Source organism: Aethalodelphis obliquidens, unplaced genomic scaffold, assembly GCF_003676395.1.
Source record: "Aethalodelphis obliquidens isolate GAN/ISIS:26980383/991018 unplaced genomic scaffold, ASM367639v1 scaffold7, whole genome shotgun sequence".
Taxonomy (NCBI): Eukaryota; Metazoa; Chordata; class Mammalia; order Artiodactyla; family Delphinidae; genus Aethalodelphis; species Aethalodelphis obliquidens.
In genome coordinates this window covers 621843-645844 of record NW_020837951.1, presented here as the reverse complement: position 1 = coordinate 645844, position 24002 = coordinate 621843, and the positions used below count along the sequence as shown (strand labels likewise).

The window sequence follows — 24002 nt, the reverse complement described above, 5'->3', positions numbered from 1 at the left end:
CCCACCATTCCCAAGAAAACGCCTTCCTCCTCCCAAGCCTGGCCAGGTGGCATTTCCCGTGGGCTTGACGCTCCAAGAGGAAAAGACTTGCGTCTGACGCCAGGACTGTGAACGGCCGGTCTCGGCACAGCCACAGCCCAGCCGGGAGCCGCTCCCTAGTGGGCAGCTGTCTTCTGTCACTTTTCCAGATCTATCAGACCTCCCTGCTGACGTTACCCCAGGGGAGTGGTCTGCCTGCCGCAGCATTCCTGCAGGCCCTTGTGGGTCAGGGAACCTTCCAATCCAAACAGGAGGCAAGATCCCTGAGGCTCTGCCCACCACCTGCCCTGCACTTCGTCCACCCCCAGGCTCTGGCCCTTCAGGGAAACCACTTCGGACCCGACAGCTGCAGCAACCACCCGGGCCCACAGAGAGTTCCAGACCCCAGAGAGCTTACCTGGCGTCCCACCTCCCACCATAGCTCCCACTGAGCCGCTTCTGGGAGGCAAGGGGAGCCCCAGAGACTGGGGGTGCTCACAGGGTAGGCACAGGGAAGTCCCTCTCCCAGCCAAGGGGATGGCTGGGAGGAGAAGCAGGGCAACTAGGGCCACAGGGGTGGGGAAAGAGCCTGGGGCACCAGGGCTGTGCAGTGTGGGGTGTCACCCGGGACTGCCTCCCCCGGGCACAGAAACCCAAGCTGGGCCTGCATCACACCCTGCGTGGGTGGCTGCCTCCCAGCTGCCAGTGCCTCAGCATAGCCCTGCAGACCTGAGCCCCGCTCCCCCTTTTTCCAGCCGAGGACCACGCAAGGAAGGTAGAGGCGGCCTCATCCAGGGCTGTTTATTGGGTCATCAGAGGCGGGAAAAGACTTGCCGTTCATCAGAAACGGAGTGGCTGACATGGGGTGTGGGCTGGGGGTGGTGTCAGGGTCCCGTCAGCCCCCACCCCAGACGCACCCGACAGCCGCTGGGCATGGCGTACAGCAGGACACCATCCCTCCCCCACAGGCAGTGCCCCCGAGCCGGGGTCGAGTGAGTCCCAGGTGCCCCAGGCTCAGGCCTCGAGTACCGGCCTACTTGGGAGGCCCCGGGGAGGGAGAGCGGGATGTAGGAGGGCAGGCCTGGTGGGGCAGAAGGGGTGCAGCTCCCGGGCACCTGGGGCTCAGCCTTCGTCATCCTGGTAGGGCGGGGCTCAGAAGTAGAGGGCTGGCTCGCTTCGGAAGTCCGCGAGGTCATTCTGACCGGCAGGGGTGAGCTGAGAGAGGGACACAGAGGCGGTCGATGGGGCTTGTCCAGGCGTTGGAGCACCACGCCCACACCCCCCGCCACGCCCCGCTTCCCTGGGCGTCCGCCCTCCTGCCCCACCCTGCTCACCATGACCTCCTTGGACGGGGGCTCCTCCGTGCTCGGCACACGCTCCAGCGCCCGCTCCTGCCACTTGCTGAAGGCCACGGAGTGCTTCGGAGTGTAGCTGGACAGGCCTGCGGGCCGACAGGCACACCGGTGGATGTGCGGCTGCATGATCGTGTGGCCCGGGCCACCCCCTGGGCTGCCCATCCCCACAGGCAGGCACTCACCGGAGCTGCCGTCCGGCAGCCTGTCCGGCAGCCGAGGGCTCTCGGGGCCCACGCTGTTCACGAACGTGGCTCGGGGCAGGAAGAGCGCGAAGGGCTTCTCCGCCGCAGCCGCTGCCGGGTCTGAGCCGGACGGCTCCCCCTCCCCCTCCCCCTCCTCGCTCTCCTCCTCTTCGTCTCTCCCCTTCTCAGCCTCTGCCTCTTCCTCCTGCAGGGAGCTCTCGGGGGGGTACTCAAACGTAGTCTGCAGACTCTTGTCGTTGAAGGAGATCTTCATCTAGGGCAGGAGGCACGCCAGTGAAAGTGCTGTGCCCAGCCACAGGGCTCCTCCAGCGGGACCGAGCGGGTACAGCGCGGGTGTCAGACCAGCGCAAGAGCCGAACACTCCGTTGGCCCTTCAAAGGTTCTGAGAAGTGGGGGGCTGCCCCTCATCAGAGAAGTCCCCTCCACCTGGACGCTGCAGGCTCAGGATGTCCAAACACCTGCAGCCCAGGCCTCACCCATCCCCTCCCCACCCCAGGATCACCGCATCCCAAGTGACCCACCCCTCCCAAGGGCCAGACCCCAGCCAGCCCCAGGAGCCCAAAGCCTCAGGGTCTCCAGAAGCCTCTAAGGCGTTCCCAGGGTTGCAGGTCTGCCTTCTCAGGGGGGCAGGGCACCACCAGCCACATCTCCCAGCCAGAGGCTCCCTGGCAGGAGCAAGGTCCAGGTGAGGCTGCACTTGGGGAGCTCACATCTACACCTCCAGCAGCCCCTCCTGTTGGCCGGTGCCTCTCTCCAGGGCTGAGTTCACGTCCCAGCTTGCCAGGCACCCGGATGCTCCTGCCCACCCAGCTCGGCACGGACCACCACTGTTGGGCAAGGGCCCGGCACACCCAAAGCCAGGCCCCCAAGGTCCCGCATGGAAGCCGGGCGGCTGCCACGTGCCAGCCCCAGGAAAGTGGCCCCAAGTGCTATCACCCACTTTGCAGACTGAGTCAGAGGTAGGTAGCCCGAGGCTGCACCGCGTGGGGGTCAGCGACTGCCCACATGGCCCACGTCCACCCTGCCCCCTCTGCAGGCTCCAGAATTCCATGCGCGGCAAATCTTTCCCAAAGGCCTCAGAGGCCAGACTAGGCTGCCGGTTCTGAGGGGCTATGGGGACAGGCACTGGTAGAAGGACTTGGGCACTGGGGGTCAGGATCCTCACCCTCCGAGACCCGGGACTAGGCTCCCCACAAGAGTCGCACGTCCCCCAAGGCCTGCTCGGCAGGGCTCGGCCGGGCCTGGCAGGGCGGTAATGAATACGAGAGCTGCCCGCCTGCAGCAGATGGGAGCAGCCCTGCTGGAGCTCGAAATATTAAACTCCAGGGCACAGGACACCGCAGCCAGCTCAAGTTCCTCCTCTTCCCCTGGAAAGAGCCAGGGGCGGGAGTCGGGCCCCCAGGCAGAGAACCTTGGGGCCTGGGGACAGCAGGACGGGGAGGGGCCTCGCAGAAGGGCCGGGCTTGCAGCCCTGGGCAGCAGAGGGACCCCAGCCTCAGAGTAACATGTGCAGGGCCGGCCAGGAGTAGAAGGCATTGCCCTGCCGAGCCAGTGTCCAGAGAGGAGCGCAATGCGCTCCTCCCACCACCCCACGGGCACACACAGCCCCGCACAGCCATGGGCATCCCCGCCCGCCCCCCGAGCTTCTGGACTTGCGCGTCTCAGCACGGCCCACACAGGCACTTGCTGGGCAGGTCGCGAGCCCTGTCGCTGCTGCCCTCGCCCCGGTCGTCCACACAGACAAGCAGTCAGGGACGCAAGCAGATGGGCAGACGGCCACCAAAGATGGATCAAACCAGGATGGAGATGTTCGTGACTGTCCCCGCATGGGCCCCACCCGGACCTCCAGCTGCCCCCGCCCCCCCCCCCCCGAGGCCAAACAGAGCAGAGGCCTGGCACGGGGTAATCACCAGAGCCCACAGATGCCCGCCCACTGCCCAGGGACCACTGGAGCAGGCCTGGACCCTCCTCCACTCAGCTTCCCCACTGACAGGGGGCCTGCCCTGGGCTGGGGGCTGCCCTTGACTCAGCGCGTCCCACCTGGGCAGCTGTGTGGGGTGATCCTGTGGCCCCTATGGGGATGGAGTCACCTGGGCCCCCCAAGACTGGCTCCCTGAGACCTGGGGACAGAGACCCCAGGAGGAGCCCAAGGCAGAATGGGGCTGCCAGCACCGGGGCCCAATGCTGGGCCCCGCAGCGAACAGTGCTCCTGGGTACGTGGCATTGTCCCTGATGACCCTGAGCCCTCTGGGCCCATCCCCCACCACTGAAGACAGGGAAGGGCCAGTTACCAGGGCCCAGCCGATCAGCACGGCCTCATTAGTCCACATGACCAGCTCTGAGCAGGGAGACCGAGGGGGCTGGGTGCAAGCAGGCCCGGAGCCTGGCACAGCCGGGCCAGGCAGGGGCGGGGCTCACAGGCCTGTCGGCGCCCAGCTGGGGCCCGAGGCTCCGGTCACGTCCCACCTCGTCTTCAGTCTCCAGGCTCCTCGTGAGTGCGGGTCTGTGGGTCACAGGACCCCACGTGACTCCTAATGCCCGGGCGGCGGGGGCAGCCTCCAGACCCCAGGCAGACGGAACCGGCGGGGGGCACAGCCAGGGGCTGGCACTAGCACACACCTGCTCACCGGGCTCAGGGACTTTGCCCGCTGCACTGTGCAGCCAGCAGGTGGGTCCTGGCTCGGCCCACTTCCCGCTGCTCACGGGGAGAGAGCCCTTTGTTCCCCTCACCCCACCCTGCCCGGCACGCCCAGCTCGGATTACTGAAGGGTGTCCACCCTGCAGTCTGGGCTGGGAGCTGGGCTCCAGCCGCCCCGGTCTGGGGTGAGCACCCGCCCCACGCCACACTCCCCAGCACGTGCCATCCCCCACTCAGCCCGAGCTCTGGGGGCCACACACGGCCCCCCAGAAGTTCCCACAGCAGCCCAGGTGGGACGCCTGCTGGGCATCAAGGGCAGCCTTCCCCCGCCCCCACCAGTGGGGAAGCTGAGTGGAGGAGGGTCCAGGCCTGTTCCAGTGGTCCCCGGGGTCCAAAAAGACCACTGGGGGCGGCGCCTGCGGGGAGAGCGGATGAAAGGAGAGGCCGCGCCCGCCAGCGGAGGAGCGGGTGGAGAAGCCCCCAGGGCAGCGGCGCCTCGGATCTGAGGACCCGAGCGGTCGGGGTGAGGGTGACTGCTACACCGCAGGCGAGGGTGAGGGCGTGGGGACGTGGCACGCTCAGGCTGGGCAGGGGATCAGCGGGTTAGAAAGTGAGGAGGGCAAAGGGGAGGGGAAGGAGCTGCCAGACAGGCAGGAGCCCAGCCAGCTGGCACCTCACAAAGGGGAGAGGCCCACAGCGCCGACCCCCTGGGAGGCAGGTGTGCGGAGCTGCAGGCCGGCCCCACCCACCGGGACAGCCTGGGGGCGGGGGCGAGAGGGGGTGTGGCCGCGACGGCCTGCAGCGGTCGGCTGGGCCAGCAAGGGACGGAGAGAGAGGGCATCTGTGATTCCACCAAGAGGTAACTAAGTGGGGACGCGTGCCCGGCCGGCTGCGCGCCCACTACCCAGGGCAGGGCTGCCGCCCTCCAAGGCCAGGTGAGAGCACAACACCCTGCACCGGAGAGGTGGCAACCCGGGGGGCAGGCTCCACGCCATCAAGAGCTGCACCTCACCTGCCCCCTGGAAAAGGGACCAGGAGCCCTGCCCTGAGAGGTCGCCAAGGTCCTGCTGGCCTCCAGGCCACCACGTCCCTGGAAGGTGGGGGGGGCGGAGCAGGACAGTGATAGAAACCACAGGCCGGCTGGAGTGGGCTGGGCAAGGACAAGGCCCAGGGGCAGCAGGCAAGTGGGACGAGGGGTGGATAAAGCCAGGGGTAGCCCAAGGTCATTCTGAAGGGCTGGGCAGCCCCATGCCTCCGACCCACCCGTAGGCGTCCTGGCTCTTCCTGGACAGGGCAGCTACTGCATGCTCAGACAGAAGATCCCCCCAGCAGGTCGTGCTGCTCCGGCACGGCCCCAGCCAGGCCACGCGGCTATGCCAGGAACCATCCATCTGGACCCCCAACCCCTGAGGCTGGCACAGAGACGGGGGCCACGCTGGCCCGAGCGCCAGGCTGGACCGGGGCCTGCTTCCCTCCCATCACTTGTTCCTGCCTCGAGAGGCCCTCAGGCCCCCACCGTGCCCTTCTCACTCCAACCAAGCCCCAAGTGACCCCCACGGCTCTGCCCCCAGCTGGGGACAGAATGACCAGGCTCCGGGCTGCGGCCAGGCTCCCAGTATAAGGGCAGCCGGGTTAGGACAGGGGCTCACACTTGGGTCCCACCCCACGAGCTCCCCAATCTCCACCGGCCTCAGTATCCTCGGTCTACAAAGCAGGAGGCTTCTGTCACCTCCACCGCCCCAGGCTAGCATGGGAAAGGACGCCTCCCAGAGCAGCTGGGATCAAGGGTCAGGAAGCAGGAGGAGGAGCAGACAAGGTGGGGAGGGCAAGCATGGGGGTTGGGCTGGTGACCACAGCTACCGGATGACCGCAGCACCGAGCAGAGGGTGAGGCAAGGTCAGACGAGCAGGACAGGCGGGGGTTCGGGGCGCACCAGAAGCGCTGCGGGGGACGGGTGTGGATGCCTGGCCCGGCAGATGGAGCTGGCAGGAGGGCCGATGCCCTCACTGGAGAAGGAGAGGATGATGCAGGGAGAAAGGGCAGTGCCAAGACCAACCCCGAGGCAGGAAATCAAAGGAAGCCAACAGAGAGAAGACGCCGCATCTAGTTAGACAGCGCCAGCGGGACAGTGGGTAAGGGGGCTCCAGTGACGCATGGCACATCACCGTCCCCCAGGGCCCCCAGGAAACTGAGGCTGGGGCAGAGGTGGCCTCAGGGAGGAGCCGAGACACCAGCAGCCAGAAGAGAAGCAGTTCCGGGGGAGGGTGCATCCGCCCAGCGAGCCTGCTGATTGGAGTCATGTGGGGATGGCCTTGGAATTTGCCCCAGGGCCTGACACAGGTGCTAGGTGCTAGAATGACCAGGAAGAATCTGAGGAACGTCTCCTTGGGCCCAGAGGGTTCCAGGCCACCAAGCAGCCTTGCCAGGAGAGTGAGGCTCCAAGAGGCTCCTGGCCCTGCACCTGGGTCTCTCTCCATGCTCAGTCTCTCCTCCCCAGTGAGGGGAGCGTCTTCATCACTCCCCAGCGTCACACCCCAGGCTCAGACCAGGCCTGCCACACACTAGGAGCTCAACAGACACTCGCACGAAGCCAAGTCCTGCTAAGCTCCAGGCCAGAATGCCTTCTGGAGAACTGACAGTAGGTGTCCGACTCCACCCAAATCAAAGGTCTCCTGTCCCTTTCCACTTCCATCCTGGCACCTCCTACGTGCATAGACTCCAGAAAAACATGCCAGGCCACCCTTCAAAGCCAGGCCGGGGTGGAGCCAACAGCGGGACCTACAAAGGGACAGTCCTGCCCAGCCAATTCCAGACAGGGCCCCGAGAACCAACAAGCAGACGAAGCCCTGGCTGAACTGACCCTCCCCACCAGCCTTTCAAGGTACAGAGCAGGCAAGCCGTCCCCGCAGCCCCAGGGTCACTAGGGTTCCGCTGGAACCCAGGCCAGGGATTCCCCCACAGCTTGACCTCTCCTGGAGCTTACACGGCCACCCAGCTCCAGCTCTCCTCTGGTCCACATAGAAGCCATCTCACACCCAGGCCAGGAGGTGTCCTGGGAACAAGGCACATGCTATACCCACAGCTCTGTGACTCGCCACCACTGACCTTCTTTCTTGAAGAGCCGGCCTTGATGAGACAGGACTTCTGCAGGGCCAGGTAGCCGCCAATCACCTCAATCTCATGCACAGTGGGGTAGCGCTTCTTCACTGAGGTCCCCAAGGCAGCAGGGGGCTCCGAAAGGCTGCCCGGCCCCTCTTCCTCAGCTTCCCTCGGCCTAGCCTCCCCGTTGGCCTGCAGGGCCCCTGGCTTCCTCTTGGGCACCACCGTGAAGGTGTTGCCACCTCGGTGCTGAAGCTCTGACAGGTGCCCAGGCCCGGTGGGATGTGGGTGGTACTGGGGAGGCACACCAGCCCCGAGGCAGGGCAGTTTGGCTTCTTGGGGAACCTCGTCCTCAGAGTCCACCTCATCAATGAAGGTGACGGGCAGCCCTGGCCTCCCAGGCTCCCTGCCATTCTTGGTCAAGCCAGGAACCCCAAAGCCCTGGGCAGGCTCAGCTTCAGTGGCGACCAGTGGGGACGGGGGTGGTGAAGACAGCCTCTGCCACCTAACGGTCCAGTCCACGAGAGTAGTGCCTGGCACGGGGCAGCCTCCCTCCTCGACCCCCGAGGGGCTCCTCCCACCGGCAAACACACCATCTGCTCCAGGCACCTGCTGGGCTTCACGCTCCTGGTGCTGGGAGGCCCAGCCAACTTCTCCCTCTGGAGGCCCCACGGACTGCCTCCCTTCCGCAGGAGGGGCCCCGGAGGTCTTGCGCTTGGGGATGAACACGAAAGAGTTTCGAGAGTTCATGCGAAGGCTGGCCAGAGCCCGGGCCTGGAGGTCCCCGGCAGGGATCGTGTCCATGTCTGGCTTGGAGGCCGGCAGTATCTCGAAGGAGTCGTTGGCGCTGGTGGCCGCGGAGACCCACTGGCGCTGGTTGGGAGTGGCACTAGCAGGGCTGAGCGTGGGCAATGCCGGGGGCGCGGCTAGAGTGGCACTGGGGGTTCCGGGGCTGGGGAGAGGGTGGGCGGGGGCCTCCCCCAACTCCACCTTTGGCTTCCACTCGCCCGGCCCAGGCGCGGAGCCCGTGAGGCCGTTGGCAGCGCCGGCCCGGCGCTCGGGGGCCGCGGGCCCGTTGGGGAGTGGGCGAGTGCCCGCGCTGCGGCGCAGGCCCCGTGGATGTACAGTGAAGGAGTTGCTGCCGGTCTTGTGCAGGAAGTCGCTGCGCCGGGGCCCGGGGCCGGGGCCTGCGCCGCAGCGCTCGGGCTCGGGCTGGAAGCAGGCGGCGCGCTCGCCCACGCGCGGGACCAGGGCCGGACCCGGGGAGGGCGGCGGCACGGGGCGGCCGCGTTCCGGGCTCCCACGGCGGCGCGGCGCGGCCGGCGGGTCGAACTTCTGGAGCAGGCGGCTAACGCGGCCGGGAGGCGGCGGCGCCTCGTACACGAGCACCTCGGCGGCGCGGATGCGGGCAGCCGGGCCCGGCCCAGGGCCGGGGACGGGAGAGGGAGGGAAGCCGGGCGCCGACTCGATAATGAGGATGTTGTCGGCGCGGATGGTGCGCACGCCGGGCACGCAGCGGTACAGCTCCAGCAGATGTTGCGCGGGCCGCGTCCCCGGCCCCGCCGCGCCGGAGGCCCCGCCGCGCCGCGCCCCGTGCCGCCGCTCCGACTCGAGCCGCATGAACGGGTTCTCGCGCAGCGGGCCCAGGCTCTCGGCCAGCACCAGCGGCTCGGCCGCCGGCCCCGCGGGTTCCTCCGCGCCCGCCCCAGCGCCCGGCGCCGCGCCCCCGCCCAAGGCCGCCAGCTTGGCCCGCTTCCGCTCCAGGATCTCTCGCTTCCAGGCGGGCATCGTGGCGCGGGGCGCCGGGCTCGGCCGCCCCAGGCCTGCCATGCTGCGGAGCGGCCGCCGGAGCCAGCGCGCGCCGGGAACTGCGGCCGCCGCCCGCCGCCGGCCTTCGCGCCGCGGCCACGCCCCCCTGACCGCCGCCCATTGGGGGAGGCCTGTTCAGACCCGCCCCGCGCCCGGCAGCCTCACCTATGGGAGGGAGGATGGCCAGCCGTGCTGATTGGAGAACGCTCTCCCCGACCCCGCCTTCCCGCGGGCCTCAGTGGAGCAGCGCCCATCGCTGGAGCCGGCCCCATTGGGGAGGCCCCCTTGGACACGCCCGCGACGCCTCACGCCGCTCCGTGGAGGCCCCCACTTCCGCCTCTGCTCCCTTGGCCCGCCGCGCCCGCGGGGCGGAGCCCGGAGGGAGTGGATCCTGGCCGATGGGCGGGTCGGACCCCTGGGCCCCAGGTCGCGTATGACCTTGGCCGGGTTTGGTCCTTCCTCGTCGTGCCAGCACCCTGCCCGCCTGTTACCCCCGCGGAAAGCACGGTGGAGGAAGGGCCAACCCGGGACCGGAAGACTGTCCCGCTCCCGTGGGCGGTGTGCCGGCTGCACGCCAGCCTCTTGCCTCCCGGTCCAGGACCCTCCGGGTCCAGGGACTGCCCACCTGCGGTCCTCGGTCCCCTACAGGCCTTAACGGAGATGCCAATGCTGGAGCCCCAACCAGTGCTGAGGAACCGGTTTCTCAGAAATCCCTAGCTTTTGCCGGCCCCCAGAATCCACTCTGTGGCTCAGACAGGTGGTGGAAACTCTCTACCCGCACTTTGTCATCCAGGGCCCAGCAAACACGGACGGGAGTGCGTAAGCTGTGAGCAGGCACAGAGGCAGGGGACTCTCCTCGCACACAAGCAGGCCCACAACTCTCCAACGCTGAGCCACAAAAGCCAGGGCGTGTATTCCATTCAGCCGCTGAACCGGCCCCATCCCAAGGCTAACCCTGCGGGCACAGCTTCTCTGCCTACTTGCCGTGAGGAAGTTCACTCTCCGTGGAGGGCTGCACAGTGCCCACCACAATCTTTCAGGCCTGTGGGAGCCAAGGAGAGAAGGGGAAATTGGTGGGCACAGGCAAGGACAAATGTTACCTGCCTTTCCATCACCTGCCCTACAGTCAGCAGATGTTCAAAAATGACACTACTGAGTCCCACACCACTAACCTGCCAGGGACCAGGCTCCAAGAGCGCCCGGGGCTCTGCAGAGACCAGGGGCAGGTTTCAACCCAGGGCCCTTCGCAGCTTCTGGATCCCATGGCAGTCTGCAGCTACCACTACGTTAACGGTACTTTAACAGCCCTGTTTATTCAGCTGGAGAAAAGAAACTGGATTACGGCCTTCCAGAGGTCAAGTGTTCCTTCAGAACTCTGCTCAAATCACCTTTCCGAAGGAAGCTAAGCCTTCTTATGCCCATCACATCTATGCCGACAGGATTACCTAATCCTGAACTACCAGAACACAACAGGGGAGCAACAAAACACACAAACTAAGAATAACATGAAAAGGAAACCCGCTCCCAACGGTCAGCTTGTACCTGGCTTTGACACAAGTTATGCCAATCCTGGGTAGGAGACAGTTTTGTAGCTGTGGCACAAACTACACCAGCCTCCAACTCAAGCATATCAATGGTTCAGGCCATGCAGCATCCATCCCAGGACAGGAGTCATGAAGCTGCTTCACTAGAACAAGGCTCCAAAGACATGTTCTGTAAAGGGCCATACAGTGAATATTTTAGCCCAGTGGTTCTTACCAGGGACAGTTTTGTCCTCCAGGAGACACTTGTGGTTGTCACAAGTGAGGGGTGCTATTGGCATCTAGTGAGTGGAGGCCAGGGATGCCGCTAAACACTCTACAATGCTCAGAACGGCTTCTCCCTCTGCACACACAGCAGTGATCCGACCCAAAAGGCCAACTGTGCCAAGACTGAGAGACCCTGTACACTGCAGGCCACATTCGCTTTCTGTCACATTCTTCTTTGTTTTTACAACCCTTTGAAAATGGAAAAGTTATTCTTAGCTGATGGGCAGCACAGGAACAGACCCCAGGCCACAGACTGCTGACCCCTGCTCTGCAGATCAGCAAGGCCCACAAAGACTCTGATGTCACACAAACTGCTTGGTAGGTCCTCAACACTGGTCCACCTGGGTTGTCTTCACCCTGGCTCCCTAGGCAGGAAGCAGGGATTCTCCAAGGGAACTGGCCCCCATCCACCCAGTATGCTCTAGCCAAGTTCCAGCACCCCCCCCTCACAACCTCAGCTCTGTAACCAGCTACACCACACAGCAGGGAGCGTCTCAGCATTCATCTCATTTCACCCTCAAAAGGTCAGGCAACCACTGTGCATTTCAGCAAAACATTCTCTTATTTTATTTTTATCTCAGCAAATGTTCTCATTTGGCACCTGACTGGCATCAAACCAAAGCCCTTAGGCCAACAGGCATGGCCTGAGACCATCTGCAAACTTCCCACGTGTAGGTCTCAATGGCTATGCGCGTCAGAGCACCTGTTCCTCTCTCTGGTCCCTTAGGGCGGCCTAAAGGTCTCAGGTGCACTAACAGTGCCGGCCGTGAGGTGGTGGAAAAGTCGTGACACTGCAATCTGCTGGGATAGGTAGACAAGCAGCGCGTCGAAAGCAAGTTCTTTTCTCAGGCGACAGATATCCAGATAGGGTCCCGATCATGCTTATTCAACATACTCCTGTCTGCCTGGGCTGGAATGAAGAAAGAGCCATCCTCCCCAGCGCAACTGGGGAGGAGACACAAGCTGGTTTACACTTTTTAGAGCTCAAGCATCTAAGGAAATCTTGTCTGGGCAGATGGGGCAGTAAGCTCTCAGGTCAGCACTGCTGGCCAGGGGAGATCCGAATCCAGCTTTGCAGCCTTTGCATAGTGGGTACTTTCCCAGGAGCCATGAAAATACTCAGAGCCCATCAGGACATTTTACTTATATGCCGTTTCCAACTGTCAGAGGAGTTCAGGACTGTCTGGCCTTCTCAGGATCCTTCTCAGGATCTCAATTCAAGATTAGCTATTCAAAGGATGAAATAAGAGGGAATACGTTTTAAGAATCAAGGCTGCTCTTTTTAGCCCTGCTGAGGGAACCATTTCAGAGATGACTGATAGAAAGCTGGGCACCCAGCAGGGCACAAGCTGGCTTTCAGACCCAGACTTCTCCTCCGGTGCGGCGGAAGTGGGACCTCAGCCTGGGGTCCCGCATTCTAGCTTATCTTCTGCGAGGCTAGTTGACCCGGCAGGCACGGATCATGAGCAGCTGCAGGAGAATGAAGACCGGAGACGTGATCAGGCCAAACCAGAGCTCCCGAGTCTGCTCCACCAGCTTCTGGCACAACAACATCTCGAAGACGAACTTCAGGCCAAGAACCGTGAGGACCCAGAAAAGGCGGAGCACAGCCAGCCGCTTCTCTCCATCCTGGAAGAGGCGCACGGAGACGATAGTGGTGAAGTAGGTGCTGAGCCCGTCAGCGGCGAAGAAGGGCACGAACACGTTCCACCAGGAGAGGCCGGGAGCCAGGCCGTCCACACGCAGGGCCAGCAGCACGGAGAACACCAGCAGGGCCAACAGGTGCACGAAGATCTCGAAAGTAGCGAAGCCCAGCCACTGCACCAGCTCCCGGAGCGAGAAAAGCATCGCGCCGGTTGAGCGCGGGCCAGGGCCCGGCCGATGGTGCCACCCGCCAGGCTGCGCCGCCACTCCCCACGGGCCTCGCTGGCGCCTGCCGCCGTCGCCGCCGCGGCCAGCGAGAGGCAGAAAGCGACCCCGCCTGCCCCGGCCCTCGGCCCCGGTATGCAGCCAATCCCCCGGCCCCCGCCCGGGACCCAGCACTGGCCGCCAGCCGACGACCGCCTTGTTCGGACGCCATGCCCCGCCGGGCGCGGCCCAAGGGCGTCACTTCCGGCCGACGCCGGAAGTCGGAAGTCCGAGCCGATCCCGGCCGCCCGGGCCAGCGGGAGCTGCCTGCCGGTCCAGTTTCTGAATGCAGGGGACCCCGGGGCGCACCCCGATGCCGAACACGCGGCTTCTGGTGCTCTTCGGCAGCCAGACAGGCACAGCCGAAGATGTGTCGGAGAGGCTGAGGCGCGAGGCCCGGCGCAGGGAGCTTGGCTGCCGGGTGCAGGCCCTGGACTCCTACCCCGTGGTGAGGGCTCCCTGGGCCTCGGCGGGGAGACCCAGCAGGCTTGGGGTTCCGGCCCCCAGAGCCCTTGACCCTAGGGCGCCGCGTTTTGTCTGAGAGCGGGCCCTTCCGTTACGGCAGATTTAGGGGCCGAGAAAGCTTGGGAACAGCGGCCAGCTTAGCACATGGAGGAGGGGGTGAGGTAGGAGGGTGGACCCTGAAAGAGAGAAGGCAGGCCAGCCGTTCGCGGGTGTTAAGTACATTTACCCCATCTCTCTGAGTGAAGGAGACGGAGCCAGGCTGCTGGGAGGATGCCTGGTCATTACAGCCCGAGGCCTTACATATGTGTCTTTTTGTTGAGGTGAATCTGATAAATGAGCCCCTGGTGATATTTGTTTGTGCAACTACAGGCCAAGGAGAGCCCCCGGACAACATGAAGGTAAGGCTGACCTGAAGTGGCTTACTGTGCCTAGGAGCTCAGATCCCTGCCTTCGGCCCTCACCCCATTTTCATTGCCTGGAAAGTCTTGAGAAGCACAATAAATAGTTGCCCTACTATATCTGCTGCACGTCAGCCATGGATTTGGGAGGAGAGCTTTCGGTGGAGCTGGGGGCTCTGGTTGTCCATCTTAATAAACTCTTCACAGGCTACCACTTTAGCTTTTCATGTTTTTCCAGGACTATATATAAATCTGTTATGGGTCTTGTGTGTATTTCAAAACTGACCTTCAGGGAACATTCTTCGATTCTTTGACCGTCTTTTGAGCACACACTGTATTCCGAGCATAATCTAGTGCTGGGAATCTGGCTATGAACCCAGTAGTCACGTTTCTACCCTTTCGGAACTCAAAATACAGCAAAAGTGAAAGAGTTGAATGGGTAGTTACTATGCCAGGAAGTGCATGCTTCCAGGGAAAATGCCAGATGTTATGGGAGCATTAATAAGGGAGTTCAGGGAGAGCTTTCCAGAAGAAAGGTGTATAGGCTAAGTCCTGAAGGATAAGTGGGGGCTAGCCAGGCACCAGGAAAGAGGGAGCAGCCTCTGCAGAGGAGAAAAACAGCCCGGCCTCTGGGATGAGCAGAAAGCAGTTCAGGATGGTCGGGGTTGGAGAGGAGAAGGGGCCAGGCAGCCAGGTCAGATCCCAAGAAGCCCAGCAGTCACAGGGAGGCAGATGGACTTGAAACAAAGGGCCAGGGAACCCATGGGATGACGTGGTCACGTTCGTATTCCAGCAAAACTAGCACTTGTCTGCAGGGGGAACAGGCTGCAGGAGAGCAGGGACAATGCGGGGGGGGGGGTGCACAGCGCAGCCAAGAGCCTGGTGGCTTGAGCCAGGATGGTGGCAGAGTAGAGGAACGTGGACCCACTCCAGAGATGTTAAGGTAGAGTGGATCGAATGTGTAATCATATCTCAAAGATGAGAAAGAAGGTGGAATCAAGACAGGAAATTGGGCTCAGGTAGTAGGATGGATGGTGGTTCCAGGCACAGAAGCAAGAGAATAGGGAGGGTGAGGTGCCTGGACATCACCCGGGTGGAGACGCGCAGCTGGTCTAGAGCCCCGGTGAGGATCCGGGGTGGAGGTGGATGTCACAGTGACCAGAATGTGGAGGCGAGAGAAAGGGGGCGCCTCCCTCCCCCAGGGCAGCTGCCCTAAGCACGAAGGGCGTGGAAGGTGGAGAAAAGCCTGTGAGGGGCGGGAAAGCGGCCCCATGGGCAAGAAGAGGGAGCACACCATCTCCAAGGTCAAGGGCAGAGAGCTGGCTGTTTCCAGAGGATGGTCTCCGGCACTCAGAGCTGCAGGGAGAGGCCCGAGAGGCATTGCTGGGCTTTATCAGCAAAGGGACTGCTGGTGATCTCGGGGAGAGAAGCCTTGAGGAACGTCTGTACACGAAACAATTCGAAAAGGCTTATTGCTCTGAGTGGGGCTAAGGGGTTAAAAAGAGGATACTCGTGAGACGGAGAAACGCAGGCCTGTTTAAATGTTGGTGGGGGAAAGGAGGCAGAAGGTTGAAGAACTGGGTTGGAGTGGGGATGCTGTGGGAGAGCCCACACAGGAGCACGCACAGGAGAGGAGGCAAGTCTGGAAGACCAAAGGCAGGAGGATGGTGGATGCCAGAGACGCAGGGTGGGGCGAGGGAGGCGATGAAGACCTCCGTCAGGTCAGCTGGCAGAGGTACAGACTTCACGTCGGAATCCAACAGCATGAAGGTGGTGACAGTGACACTGGGACGAGGGTGGATAAAGGAGGGCAGAGTGCCGGGATGGACACCCTACGGAAGTGGTCAGGATGGGGCCCTCCCAACATAGCACGGACTGGAGGCTCCTTTGAGAGGCTCAGATCAGGGGCCCCGGACCGGCTGCACACTGAACAGGGAGAGCCCAGCCTCCTCGTCACGGTCCTCTGAGGACGCTGGCCAGGTGTGCCCTCCCAGGCAGCCAGGGCCTTGCCCCACTGGTGACAGGCGCGAACGTGGGGTTTTCTATCAGTGCTTTTTTTTTTTAAATAAATTTATTTATTTATTTTTTGGCTGCATTGGGTCTCCGTGGCTGCGTGCGGGCTTTCTCTAGTTGTGTCGAGCGGGGGCTACTCGTCGCGGTGGCTTCTCTTGTTGCGGAGCATGGGCTCTAGGCACACGGGCTTCAGTAGTTGTGGCACGTGGGCTCTAGAGCACAGGTTCAGTAGTTGTGGCGCACGGGCTTCATCGCTCCGCGGCATGTGGGATCTTCCCGGACCAGGGCTTGACCCGTGTCCCCTGCATTGGCAGGCGGATTCTCAACCACTGCGCCACCAGGGAAGCCCTGGCAGGTGGATTCTTAGCCATTGTGCCACCAGAGAATCCCCCTCTATCAGATTCTTAAGTACACATAGAGCAGAAAGAATGACCACGCTCTCAAGGAAAGACCCCCGTGAAGGACAGTGACCAGGAGAAGCACAAGCGGAACCCGGCGGAGCGGGGGCAGAGCAGCCAGGGTTCCATCTGCGAGAAGGGAGAGCTTGGCACCCTTGGGACAGAAACGCAAAACCTGGGCAGAGCTACGGATGAGGAAACACTGCTTAAAATGATACCAGATCAGAAGATAACATTGAGAAATCCTCCGAGAGAATATAACGAGATAGGAAATGAAAGATAATATCAGAATTCCGAGATTATTCCAGTAGCCTCGAAACGGGAAGAGTGGTGAGGGAATTACCAAGGGAAGCAACAAGACTGAAGGACGAGTCTCCAGCCCGCGAGCCCACCATGTGCCCAGGAAGGGCCCGTGGGGTGTGAACAGGGCTCCCGCTGACACACGTCTCATGTGGGTTTCAACTGCTGGGCGCAGAGAGTGCCCAGGTGTCTAGCGAGGGACAGAGCAGGGCGCAGAGCGACGCTGGCTTCTCGGCAGCGATCACGCGGTTGGACCAGCTCAGAGCAAAGCTTCAGGCTCTCGGGGAAGACGATTTCCTGTAAAGTGTGCCCTGCTGTCTACCAGGCAGTGTGAGGGGAGGCCCGGCGTTTTCAGACGTAAGCCGTGGGAATTGCATCTTCTCTGGACCCTTTCTCAGGAAGCACCCTGGGGGGCTCCACAGCCTGCCTGAGACAAGGTCTAAGCAGGAATGAGCAGGGGGTCTCAGGAGGCAGAGCAGGCGTGGTCCCCAGCGGTGGCCCATGCAGGAAAGTCTTGAGAACTCCAGGGAGCAGTCCAGGGCCAGTAGGCAGAATTGTGCCCCGACAGGCCCAGGACCCCTCCACCCCAGGGGGCCTCTGTCTGGCCAGGTACAAAGCAGAGGGAGGTGGGCTGTGAGGCGAAACCTGGACCGTACCCAGAGGGCAGCGTCTCAGGGCTCAGGTCACCAGTGGCCAAAGGTGAAGGGGAGCTTTGTTTAAAGCACCTCTGTCGGCCTGCAGGGAGGCCAGGGCGGGGAGTGGAACGGGTGTGCTGCTGCACGGGCTGCCCAGCGGGCGGCCCTGCAGTCGGAAGGAGAGGGACTCGGGCTCGGTCTCTCCTGCTGTAGAGCTTCTGGAGGTTCATCTTCCGGAGGAACCTGCCATCGACCTCCCTCTGTCAGATGGACTTTGCCGTCCTGGGCCTTGGGGACTCATCTTACGCCAAGTGAGTAAGGGTGGGCAGGCTGCTGGCCTGCAGAGACTGTCTTTGGGGCCAAGCACAAGGTGTCCCGGCAGAGGGCTGGGTGGCCCAGCCCCCAGGGCTCCCACTTCGGGATGTGGCCCTGGCCATGCGTTCTCGTCCCACAGATACTCTCTGGCGGGCACCTCCTCCATGGCCAGAGGCCCCAGGGCTCGGAGGGCAGGCCAGATCCATGCAGGAAGTGGGCAGGGCGGCAAGGTGGGCGCCAGGCTGGGGCCACGCCCAAGGCACCTTCCAGGGCAGGAGGTGATGTTTGGAGCCGGACGTCCGAGGTCTGAGCCAGCGTCACCTGTCACCGTGTGACGTAGGGCAGCAAAGGCCTACCTGCTCTTCCCCCACTTTTATAAAAGCCTTTCATGAGACATTTGGGTTTGCGAAGAGCACATAGAACAGTGAGCTGCGAACAGGTGGCAGGCACAGAAGACCCCAGCCCCTGGGAGCCGCCCTGAAGCCAGCACTTCCCTGGACGTGGCCATGGGACTGCCTGCCCCGGCTTTTTTTCTTTCAACGTTTTCACAACGTAGCCATGTCCTAAGCAGAGAATGCTATCGCTCTGCGTTATTTCTTGGGGAAGTACAGAGGGCTTTGTGTTCAAGGGTATGCATGGCGTTAGGTTCCCAAGATATTAAAACCGTAACTGTGCAGCACAGGAGCTGAGGGAGGGGTCGCTGGGTACAGACACTTCCAGAGCCGGACGCAGCACGAGGCCTGCAGTCGTCCAGGTGAAAAGGACAGAAAATGGGTGGCATAGTTATCCTTGCCTACGGGGGCTTAGGGGTTCTGTTCAGTGCGTAACGTAGACATCCATTCCTGCTGTTGGGCGCGCCCACAGGAGGGGTGAGAGACCCTTCCGTTGACAGTGGCTCTGCGAGGAGCTGCCCTTCAGGGAGCAGCGAAGTGACCCCAGGAAGACTTGGGACCCTCCACCCTGCGCAGCCAGCTGGGTGCTTCCCTCCTGCCCCCGCCTGGGGCCCGGGTCAGCGCCAGCCTCCGTCTCTCCGTAGGTTCAACTTTGTGGCCAAGAAGCTGCACCGACGGCTGCTGCAGCTTGGGGGCAGCGCCCTCCTGCCCGTGTGCCTGGGCGATGACCAGCACGAGCTGGGGTGAGTGGGGGGCGGAGCACCCTCCTGCAGGCCCAGCCGGGAGCGGGGTCCCCAGACCAGGGTGCATGTGCTCTCTGCAGGCCCGACGCCACCATCGACCCCTGGCTGCACGACCTGTGGGAGAAGGTGCTGGGGCCGCACCCTTTGCCCCTTGACCTCGGCCTGAGCCCGCCCGGAATCCCGTAAGTGTGGCCTTGGGGCGGCGCCTGCAGGCGCAGCAGGCCGCTTGTCCAGGCTGGCCAGTGGTCCGACAAGTGTCTTCCCCCTTTACAGCTGGCCCTCCAAGTTCACCCTGAAGTTCCTCCAGGAGGTCCCCAGCACGTGCTCTGAGGAGCTGTGTGTGGCCGGGACAGACCCTCAGGGACCCCCTTCAGAGTTACAGCCCTTCCTGGCACCCATGGTCACCAATCAGAGGGTCACCGGCCCCTCACACTTCCAGGATGTTCGGCTGATTGAGTTCGACATCACGGGCTCTGGGGTCAGGTGAGGGCTGGTCCTGGGGACCCGTGGGGGGCATGGCCGCAGCAGGGGGGACCGTGGTCTGGGGTTCAGCAGGTCCTCTTCCAAAGCGGGCACTCAGCGGGGAAGAGAAGAGAGACGGCGGCCAGGGAGGGGGGACCAAGGACCGCCCCCGGCCTCCCTGGCCGCTTGTTTCCTTCCTCTGAAGTCCCCCAGAGCCCTGGGTGTCCCCCACAGCTTTGTGGCCGGCGACGTGGTGCTGATACAGCCCGAGAACACGGCCAGCCACGTCCAGCAGTTCTGTCAGGCACTGGGCCTGGACCCTGACCAGCACTTCACGCTGCAGCCCCGGGAGCCGGGTGAGCCCCAGCCGCCGCTGCTGCCACCGTGCACTGCGCCCTCTTCTGTGTCCCCAGCCCCCGGGCTGCCCCCACCCGCGTCCCCAGCCCCCCACAGCCTCCCGTTCCCCACTGCAGGTGTCCCCTGCCCCGCGCGGCTGCCCCAGCCCTGCTCCATTCAGCGCCTCGTGTCCCAGTACCTGGACATCGCCAGCGTCCCCCGCCGCTCCTTCTTTGAGCTCTTGGCCTGCCTCTCCTGCCATGAGCTCGAGCGGGAGAAGCTGCTGGAGTTCAGCTCGGCCCAGGGCCAGGAGGAGCTGTGCGAGTACTGCACCCGGCCCCGCAGGACGGTCCTGGAGGTGCGGGCAGGGGCAGGCGGGCGGGCGGGCGTGTGTGGCCGTTCCAGCCGCAGCCCTCCTGAGGCTGTCTCCGCCAGGTGCTGTGCGACTTCCCACACACGGCTGGCGCCATCCCCCCGGACTACCTGTTGGACCTCATCCCCCTGATCCGGCCGCGGGCCTTCTCCATCGCCTCTTCTCTGCTGGTGAGGGGCCGGCCTCGGGGCAGCCAGAGCCGGGGCCACCAGGGTGGGCAGCAGGGCCCTGCGTGAGGGCTTCGGGCCTTCCCCAACCCTCAGCGGCCACTGGGACCCAGCCGGGTGAAGGGGCTGGAGCCTGAAGCAGGGCAGGGTACCCACTGTCCCCTCCCCCAGGCCCACCCCTCGAGGCTGCAGATTCTCGTGGCAGTGGTGCAGTACCAGACGCGCCTCAAGGAGCCCCGCCGGGGCCTCTGTTCCAACTGGCTGGCGTCTCTGGACCCTGGGCAAGGTGACCCTGGCTCTCTGGGGCGGGGGGCCGTGCGCAGGCCCCGTTCCCCCGCGTGCACCACAGCCAGTCCCGGGCTAGGGCCCTGGGCCTCCAAGCTTCTTCACGCCGCCTCCCTCCCGCGATAGGACCTGTTCGGGTGCCCCTGTGGGTGCGGTCCGGGGGCCTGACGTTCCCAAAGACACCAGACACGCCTGTGATCATGGTGGGGCCAGGCACTGGCGTGGCCCCCTTCCGAGCGGCCATCCAGGAGCGAGTGGCCCAGGGTGAGACCGGTGAGCACAGAGTCTCAGGTGGGGTGGCGGCCGGGCTGAACCTCGAGGGCCCAAGTCCTGGCTCAAGGCCCCCGCGCTTCCCCAGGAAACGTCTTGTTCTTCGGCTGCCGCCAGCGGGACCAGGACTTCTACTGGGAGGCCGAGTGGAAGGAGCTGCAGACGCGGGGCTGCCTGACTCTCGTCACGGCCTTCTCCCGGGAGCAGGTGGGTGTGTGGGGGGCGGGGAGGGACGCTGGGGGCGCAGACTCACCCCGTCCCCCCGCCCTGCAGGAGCAGAAGGTGTACGTGCAGCACCGGCTCCGGGAGCTCGGGCCGCTGGTGTGGGGGCTGCTGGATCTCCGGGGCGCTCACTTCTACCTGGCGGGGTGAGCCCGGACGCAGGTCGTGGCGGGGGACCAGTCCCCTGGGGACTCCGACCGTGCTGAGCCCTAGCCTGCCTTTCCCTCCAGCAACGCCAAGTACATGCCAGCTGATGTGTCGGACGCCCTGACGTCCATCTTCCAGGAGGAGGGCGGGCTCTCCGGCCCCGCCGCGGCCGCCTACCTCGCCAGGCTCCAGCGAACCCTGCGTTTCCAGACCGAGACGTGGGCCTGAGGAGCCGTCCTGCTGTTGGCCACGGCCACTCTGACTTCTGCTCTCTGGAGACCATTGTTACCTCTCTCCCTGTCCAGTCCCAGCTGGGAGGACAGTCAGCTCTCCTTCCTGCACAGACCCCGAGCAGCGGGAGGAGACCCCCAGGCAGCCCACACCGTACAGCCTGAGTAATAAAGGATGGGCTCTGGGCGGCCGCTTCTTACCTGCTCTTCCTTGTGCCATAGTGCTTCTCAGGTGGTGGGTGGGCCCACAGCTCACCCGCCCTGCTGGGCGCGAGGGCACCGTTGCTCAGCCCCACACCTCGGTGCCCGATTCTCACGCGGTGGGTGCCAGCTGTTTGCCCTCCTTGTACAAGTTCTGCCCTGGCCCTGACGGCCCAGTAGGGGGAGGCCTGGAGAGGCACCGGGCAAGGCTGGCGTCGACCGTCCCCTCCCAGCCCAGGGCAGAGCAGCCCAGGGCCCTGGGAGGGAGGGGGCGGGGCCTCGGGTGGGAGGGGAGGGGCGGGGCCCAGGCTGGTGGGGGAGAGACGTGTGCGCGGTGTCCCCACCCCGGGAGTGGAATTCCTGCTGGAGGAGTTAGGCTGGCCTGCCCACAGCGCCGCCGCCTAGAATACAGCTGGCTGACACAAGGATCGCTGCGGCTGGGCCTGGCAGAGCCTCTTGGGGACGGGACGGCACGCTGGGCCCAGGAGCCGCCCGCAGCTGGCACGGCTGTTGGGGCCCGAGTGAAGTTTATTCTGAGTGGGGCCTGGAGCCAGGAGGAGGAGGCGGTCGCTGCAAGGTCAGTGCCAGGCCGTGCCCCAGCCCCGGAGGGCCACACTGACCTTCACAGCCCCGGCCTGCCCCGTCGCCGCCCTGGGGTCCCCACCCACCCATCCCGACCCCTGCCCTGGAGGCACCGCCCCTGAACTGTGCCCTGGGGCCCCCACTCATGGCCCTGCTGACCTCAGCTCTGGGCTCACCAGTCTGCCTTTGGCCTCCCTGGGCCCTGAGCACCTGGACCCTCTGCGCCAAGTGCTGGTAGATAATGGGTCGGACAGCAGGGCCCTTGGGAGCCCCCAGGGTGCCAGGACTCCAGACAGTGAGCCCCTGCTGGGGGCCGCAGCCTCGGCCCGCCCCTGGGCCCGGCCCACAGAGAACGAGGACGAGGACGAGGAGTGCCCCATCTGCACTGAGGCCTACGGGCCCGGGGAGCACCGCCTCACCCTGCTGAACTGCGGCCACGGCCTGTGTGTGGGCTGCCTGCACCGGCTGCTGGGTGCAGCCCCCAGTGCTGACCTGGGCCGGGTGTGCTGCCCGCTGTGTCGCCAGAAAACACCCACGCTCGACTGGGCGATCTGCCGGCTGCAGGAGGAGCTGCTCCAAGCCGATGGGCCCCAGCGCCCTGCGCCCAACGCCCTCCCCATGCCGCCCCGCCGGGGCCCCGGGCCCTGGGCCTCCCTAGAGCACCGCTACCAGCTGCGCTTCCTGCCGGGGCCTGTGGGCAGCCGAGGCTGCCTGCCCTTTCTGCCCTGCCCGCCCTGCCTGGGCTCCCGGCTCTGGGCCCTGCGGGAACGGGGGCCCTGCGCCCGCCGCCTGGCGCTGCTGGGGCTGCTGGCCCTCGAGCTGCTGGGGCTGCTGCTCATCTTCGCCCCACTCGCGCTGCTGGGGCTGCTTTTCGTGCTGCTGGACAGCTCCCGCCGCTAAGCAGAGCCCGTCACGGCCGCCACCAGCACGGCCTGGGTCTGGGACAGCCATGGCCGCCAGCGGACAGGAGGCCCAGGCTGGCCCGAGCCTTGGTGCCCTGAGGCCCGATGACCAGGCTGAAGGACCCAAGGGTGACCGGGGCACTAGCCTTCAACCAAGACCCAGCACCAGGGCAGGGCCACCCAGGAGCCTGTGTTCAGCATCTGACCCAGCCAGGGACTCCAGACTGCCCTGCTGCCTGGACATGAGCCACTGACGCCCAGGACAGCACTGGAGGAGCTCTGTGACACGGGCCCCAAGTGCCCCTCGATGGACAGGCCCCACACTGCTGCCGGGCTGTCGCCGCCCTCCCACCTGGCCTGCCTGCAGGAGCGGGACGGGACGGGTGCAATGGCAGGGAGTCGAGTCCTTGGAGTGGGCGGAGCCCTGGGCCGGGGCTGCAGGCCCCCCACCTGCCCACGTTCCAGATAAGGGCCAGCGTGTGTTCCCTGAAGGTCAGGGTAGCCGAGGGGAGGGCTCCTGCCGCACAGGCCCAGCCCACAGAGGGCCTGCTCACCTGGCCAGTCAGGATCCAAGTGGCGACGCTGAACAGCCGGAGGGTCAGCACACGCCCCTCAGCTTCAAGGGACGTGGGCCCAGCCAGGCCCTGGAGACGCAGAGCACCAAGCTGGGCCCCAGTTCTGCCCCTGCCTCCTCTGTGACCTCCCTTCGGGGAGCCGGGGCCTTTATCTGAAGGACAGGCGCCGTCACAGCACCACCTCCTGGGCTCGTTGGTGACATGCTGAGCCCTGTGCCCAGCGCGCGAGATGGCCCTCGGTAATAAACGGTAGCTGCTACTGACACTGTTGTGGCTACGTCGCCGTCATCTTTACCCTGCCTTCACCAACCAGGCGACAAAGTTTCTTCTCCAAATCCAGGTCGTTCTAGTGCCAGACAGGAGACCCTCCTCCGGTCCTCATACCTGATCGTGACTGCGGCCAGCCTTTGTCCCAACCCCAGTCCAGGCTGGCCCCCAGGCCATTCTCACATAACCTCAGAGGATCAGGTAGGCACCAGGGGCCAGCTGGACTGACTTGTTCCCCCGTTGGCTGCACTCACATCCAGCGGCCAGTGCAGAGGAAGCGTCCTCCCTTTGCCCAGCTGGGCCTGCTTTGCACACCTGCCCCCACAGTCCCACCTGGCACATACAGGAGGCTGGCTCCGCATAGAGGTGTGGGGCGTTCACATACACACACACACACACACACACACACACACACAGAGGCTGGCTCTGCATAGAGGTGTGGGGCGTTCTCTCACACACACACACACACACACACACACACACACA

The 24002-nt window shown here is 64.4% G+C and overlaps 3 protein-coding genes across 7 annotated transcripts; 1 reads left to right on the top strand and 2 right to left on the bottom strand.

The window, feature by feature from the left end:
• Positions 1-804: 804 nt before the first annotated feature.
• Positions 805-9180, bottom strand: TPRN (taperin). Its single transcript, XM_027104204.1, has 4 exons — positions 7320-9180; positions 1556-1829; positions 1353-1459; positions 805-1233 (listed from the first exon to the last, which is right to left on the bottom strand). The coding sequence occupies exons 1-4, from the start codon at positions 9141-9143 to the stop codon at positions 1171-1173; spliced, it is 2268 nt and encodes a 755-aa protein (XP_026960005.1). The 5' UTR covers positions 9144-9180; the 3' UTR covers positions 805-1170.
• A 2293-nt stretch (positions 9181-11473) lies between these two features.
• Positions 11474-12802, bottom strand: TMEM203 (transmembrane protein 203). Its single transcript, XM_027104214.1, has one exon. It carries the CDS (start codon positions 12776-12778, stop codon positions 12368-12370), a length of 411 nt encoding a protein of 136 aa, XP_026960015.1. The 5' UTR covers positions 12779-12802; the 3' UTR covers positions 11474-12367.
• NDOR1 (NADPH dependent diflavin oxidoreductase 1) lies at positions 12787-21192 on the top strand. 5 transcript variants are annotated; one of them, XM_027104205.1, is made up of 14 exons: positions 12787-13286; positions 13673-13701; positions 17261-17358; positions 18399-18497; positions 18578-18679; positions 18771-18980; positions 19194-19315; positions 19433-19653; positions 19731-19838; positions 20007-20121; positions 20247-20393; positions 20479-20597; positions 20664-20758; positions 20843-21189. In XM_027104205.1, exons 1-14 carry the CDS (start codon positions 12812-12814, stop codon positions 20985-20987), a joined length of 2085 nt encoding a protein of 694 aa, XP_026960006.1. In that variant the 5' UTR covers positions 12787-12811; the 3' UTR covers positions 20988-21189. The 5 variants fall into 5 exon arrangements, with proteins under 5 accessions (XP_026960006.1, XP_026960007.1, XP_026960009.1 ...); XM_027104208.1 differs by having other exon boundaries at positions 13057-13286; positions 13624-13701; positions 20843-21192; XM_027104206.1 differs by lacking the exon at positions 20664-20758 and having other exon boundaries at positions 13622-13701; positions 20843-20968.
• The last annotated feature ends 2810 nt before the right edge of the window (positions 21193-24002 follow it).